Genomic DNA, 5,391 nt, shown 5'->3' with positions numbered 1-5,391 from the left:
AGGACAAATTCAGTCTTGAATCCAAGAGACAAGTCCACATTAATCAGATAATTATTTAAAAGCTTCATCGCCAGGTGGAAATTATGTTCTATTTGCAGGCATGCTTATAGCCCAAGCACCTGGGATTACTAGTAGGCTTTCAGTAAATACATACTGAGTCAATCAGTGCTGATGTTTGAAAAGGCCATGCTAGGTCCTTAGTGTGGGGCTTGGAGCAGATGACTTTTAGCATTGTTTTTCCAGTCATCTGGCACTGCCCTGCCCACTGGCAGGCACACAGCATGTGCCTGTCTTTCTGATGCTGCTACTTGTGTCTTCTATGTCTCTCAAACTGTAACTTTGGAGACTGAAAATCAGTGTTTCAGAAGAAACGTTTCATTGAAGCTAATAAGCTTACCACATAGAATCAGTCTTCTCTAAATTTTGATCCCGCTCAAATTCGAATTAATTCAAATTGGTTTCCCCCCATAGACCTAAAAAATAGTTTTGTTTTGCTTTGTAGCTAGTTTTACTCTCAAGTGCTTTCTAGAACAAATTTCTGCAATGGAACGGCAATCTGTGGTCTTTGTTACTTGTAGTCCAAGGCTTTTCCAAGAGCTATGTCATATACAGGATATAATTTTTTGTCCTATGCATAAAATTTGGATTTTTTTTCTTTTTGGAAAGTTTAAAAAGCTGGTGGCTCATGCTTGTAATCCTAGTTACTCAGGAGGCTGAGATCTGAGATTGTGGGTCAAAGCTAGCCTGGGCTGGAATGTACTTGAAACTCTTATTTCTAATTAGCCATAAGAAAACCAGAAGTTGGGCTGGGAAGGTGGCTCAGTGGTAGAGCGCTTGCCTAGTATGCATGAGGCCCTGGGTTCGATTCCTCAGCACCACATAAGCAAAAAGAAAAAAGCTGGAAGTGGCGCTGTGGTTCAAGTGGTACAGCACTAGCCTTGAGCCAAAGAGCTGAGGGACAGCGCCCAGGCCCAGAGTTCAGGCCCCATGACTGGACCCCCTTCCCCCCCACAAAAAAAAAGAAAAAAAGAAATACCGAGATCACAGACCCTCTGTCTTACACCATTACTCCCCCTCACCAAAAAACTTGATTATTGTTTACAAAATACCACAGCAAATATGAACATTATAAACACCCAGTGACATTTACTGTTTTTCCTTGATGTTGAAAAAAGAACAGTCAGTCCATCTTCTTGCAGAGTTCTTTCGTGTTTTCATTGTCGTTATAGAATTACAGCCAGGAGACAACACTTCACAGCAGGCCATCTTGTAACCTGGTGTTTTCTGTCTGTCCAGTCCCTGCAGCAGAACCAATTGAATATGCTCAGTTCCCTTTCTACCTCAACGGCCTGCGAGACACTTCAGACTTTGTGGAAGCCATTGAAAAAGTAAGAACCATCTGCAACAACTACACAAGCCTGGGGCTCTCCAGCTACCCCAACGGCTACCCCTTCCTCTTCTGGGAGCAGTACATCAGCCTGCGCCACTGGCTGCTGCTGGCCATCAGTGTGGTGCTGGCCTGCACGTTCCTTGTGTGCGCCGTCTTCCTGCTGAACCCCTGGACGGCCGGAATCATTGTAAGTTTATTATAAGGGTCTTTTAAGGAAGTCAGATTCCATTCCTTTCAGCATAGCTCTTTCTGCAGCCAGGAAGTTTTGTTTATGTCTGGACCTTTGGAAGAGGGTATATAGATTGCATCATCTGTAATGTATTTATTCTACCTGAGGTGGCGAGGCTCATGGTGAAGGTAGAGCTTCAAATGGCCATAATCTTCTGTTCCCTTCTCCCTGCAGCTTTCAAACATGTGTCTACAATATATGGGACTTGTAAGGCACACTTTCCCTAATAGTTCTGAGCATGTATTTATTAAATAAAGATATATAAAGCAAAAAAAAAAAAAGCCCAATCTTTGGAAATTTTGAAGTATCATTTTGTGACCCTATCCCAGAGAACCATGGAGAAGTTAGGGTGCAAGTTTATGGGGGGAAAGGACCTTAGAGGTGCATTGATCCCTGGAGAAAAGAATCAAAAGAGGTGCCCGTGGCTTACGCCTATAATCCTAGCTACTCAGGATGCTCTGAGATCTGAGGATCACAGTTCAAAGTTCAAAGCCAGCCCGGGCAGGAAAAGTCCATGAGACTCTTATCTCCAATAAACCACTAGAAAACTGGAAGTGGCACTGTGGCTCAAGTGGTAGAGCGCTTGCCTTGAGCTGAAGAACTGAGGGACAGCACCCAGGCCCAGAGTTCAAGACCCACAACTGACCAAAAAAAGAGAGAGAGAAAGAAAGAATCAGTTGCTACTAATAATCTATTTTGAGGCGTCCTTTCCCCAAATTCCTCTCAGACATGAAGTGAGTCTCGTGTAGAGTCTAATAAAATGGCAGCACTTGAATTCCACAAACTGTGGTATAGCCTTTAAAATGCCAAAATTACAAAAACAGAGCAGATTTTGTTTCTGCACCATAAGTCTGGGCAACAGCAGGTATGTGAAAGGTAAATGTTTAGTCTGCAGGAATTTTCACAGCACTTAAACCATGGACATCGTCCATCTTTCATTATTCTCCACCGACCTCTACCTCCACCCACTGCCCACCCTAAGGAAGAATGATCATTTCCCCCATTACTCCCCATGTGTAAAGTGAATTGGGTAGATATTTGTATTTGTTTCCCCTTGGCCCAAGAAACACCAAAGTCTTCTTCACAGATTGTTTTTCCATTCCCCTACAAACGTTTACAAAGAAGATGAAGGGCAAAGGAAAGCTGTTCCTTGCATTTAAGGGTCTGCTTTGTCTACCCCAGTTGTTCCTCATTTCTTCAAAGCACAGCAACCCTGTAATGTGACACGCATCTACTGTTGACAGCTTTCCCATTAGCCTGCTCCCAAATTTTCTTCACTTAGCCTGTTAGTTCTCCAACAAAAGCTACTCCTTTATAAGAACCTTTATCTACCCTGTCCTGCCAGTTTTCTTCGGGGTGAGGCAACCAGACACAATAATTCAACTCAGTTATGATAGGACAGTTTCTGATGCTTAAGACTCTTGTTTTAAGTTGTAGCTGTCTCCAGTACTGGTTCTAGGACCCCTATGTGTATATCAAAACCCTTGGATGCACAGGTCCTTTATATAAAGCAACATGGCATTTATATAGGAACTATACACATCTCTCTAGATTACTTACAATGTCTGATGCAGTGAATGGTATACATAGTTGCTATACTGTATGTTTTAGGAATAATGAGAAGGAAAAATATGACCTTTTCAATACATGTGGAGGTTTATTCTTCCCAAATATTTTCAATTCACAATTGATTGAATCTATGGATATAGAACCCACACATGATGAGTCCATGACTATATAATTCTTTCTGGATTGTTCCAGTGGCATAGTCTCAGTCATGCTTTGCTATCAAGGACAGACATATAGAAAAACAATTGAGAGAGTACTTAACTTTGTTTTCATGTGTTTCTCCTTCCATCTTACAAATTGCTTGTCCCAGAGTCTCCCTTCCCAGCAAGAACTTGAAGTAGGAAGCTTCAAAGGACAGTTGTCCAAAGTAAAAGCGAGTTTGTACTTTGGTATTTGGGTATCAGATGGTTCTCTGTTCTTGCTCTGAAATAAGGCCAGATTAGCAGGCAAGGCCATGTGCAGTGTATCCCCTCACTGATGACTGTGTGTCTTCTTCAAGGTGATGGTCCTGGCATTGATGACAGTTGAGCTCTTCGGCATGATGGGCCTCATTGGAATCAAGCTTAGCGCTGTGCCTGTGGTCATCCTGATCGCATCTGTTGGCATCGGAGTAGAATTTACCGTTCATGTGGCTTTGGTATGGGAGATCAAAATGCAATATTTCCTTTAGTTCTTCCAGTGTCCAAGTGGGGACCTTTTCCATTTTGCCCACACATCACAGTGACAGGTCCTTAGGACACAGGAGTTCCCTGAGGAGGTCTGAAATGGTTCTGAATCCCTTTCCCTCTTGGGGAGACCTGGGGCAGGGGTATGGAAAGTGAGTGTTACTGGGAGCTTAGTTAGGCAGAGTCCTCTGTGTCAGAGCAGGCGGGGAGAGAATGTGTTCCTCTGATGTTGACCATGACTGCTATCACCTCAGGTCCTAAAGTTGTCACTTTTGTTCTCTGAACATATTTGTGAATGGGCATGCATACACACAATTTTAGGAACAATAATAAGGGAGAGATAGAACAAGACCACCTTCAGGCTCAGTGGGGATAGTATAATTGAGAGTGAGATGAGCTGGCAGCTGTGGAAATACCCTCAGGCCTGTGAGCAAAGGCTCAGATGCTCAGCCCTGAAATGCTGGCTCTTTACCTCAGCCCACCCAGCTCCATAAACCTCCAAGCCTCTGAAGTCAGCCAAAAAGCAAGAGAGCTAGGATTGTTTTCCATGGGATTTCTCCCCTCTTGTCCTGTGCAAGAGGAAGTTAAACATGAGGACAAATTCAGTCTTGAATCCAAGAGACAAGTCCACATTAATCAGATAATTATTTAAAAGCTTCATCGCCAGGTGGAAATTATGTTCTATTTGCAGGCATGCTTATAGCCCAAGCACCTGGGATTACTAGTAGGCTTTCAGTAAATACATACTGAGTCAATCAGTGCTGATGTTTGAAAAGGCCATGCTAGGTCCTTAGTGTGGGGCTTGGAGCAGATGACTTTTAGCATTGTTTTTCCAGTCATCTGGCACTGCCCTGCCCACTGGCAGGCACACAGCATGTGCCTGTCTTTCTGATGCTGCTACTTGTGTCTTCTATGTCTCTCAAACTGTAACTTTGGAGACTGAAAATCAGTGTTTCAGAAGAAACGTTTCATTGAAGCTAATAAGCTTACCACATAGAATCAGTCTTCTCTAAATTTTGATCCCGCTCAAATTCGAATTAATTCAAATTGGTTTCCCCCCATAGACCTAAAAAATAGTTTTGTTTTGCTTTGTAGCTAGTTTTACTCTCAAGTGCTTTCTAGAACAAATTTCTGCAATGGAACGGCAATCTGTGGTCTTTGTTACTTGTAGTCCAAGGCTTTTCCAAGAGCTATGTCATATACAGGATATAATTTTTTGTCCTATGCATAAAATTTGGATTTTTTTTCTTTTTGGAAAGTTTAAAAAGCTGGTGGCTCATGCTTGTAATCCTAGTTACTCAGGAGGCTGAGATCTGAGATTGTGGGTCAAAGCTAGCCTGGGCTGGAATGTACTTGAAACTCTTATTTCTAATTAGCCATAAGAAAACCAGAAGTTGGGCTGGGAAGGTGGCTCAGTGGTAGAGCGCTTGCCTAGTATGCATGAGGCCCTGGGTTCGATTCCTCAGCACCACATAAGCAAAAAGAAAAAAAGCTGGAAGTGGCGCTGTGGCTCAAGTGGTACAGCACTAGCCTTGAGC

The 5,391-nt window shown here is 43.0% G+C and overlaps 1 protein-coding gene across 1 annotated transcript in view; it reads left to right on the top strand.

Moving 5' to 3' along the window:
* The window catches only part of Ptch1 (patched 1), a 66,754-nt gene that overhangs the window by 28,250 nt on the left and 33,113 nt on the right, over positions 1-5,391 (top strand). The window contains exons 16-17 of the mRNA XM_013034938.1: positions 1,297-1,577; positions 3,688-3,825. Of these exons, the coding sequence (XP_012890392.1) occupies positions 1,297-1,577; positions 3,688-3,825 (419 nt within the window). The remainder of the gene's footprint in view (positions 1-1,296; positions 1,578-3,687; positions 3,826-5,391) is intronic.

This window comes from Dipodomys ordii, unplaced genomic scaffold (genome assembly GCF_000151885.1).
Source record: "Dipodomys ordii isolate 6190 unplaced genomic scaffold, Dord_2.0 Scaffold201, whole genome shotgun sequence".
NCBI lineage: Eukaryota > Metazoa > Chordata > Mammalia > Rodentia > Heteromyidae > Dipodomys > Dipodomys ordii.
The sequence above is the reverse complement of the archived record's forward strand: the minus strand, read 5'-3'. Positions and strand labels throughout refer to the sequence as shown.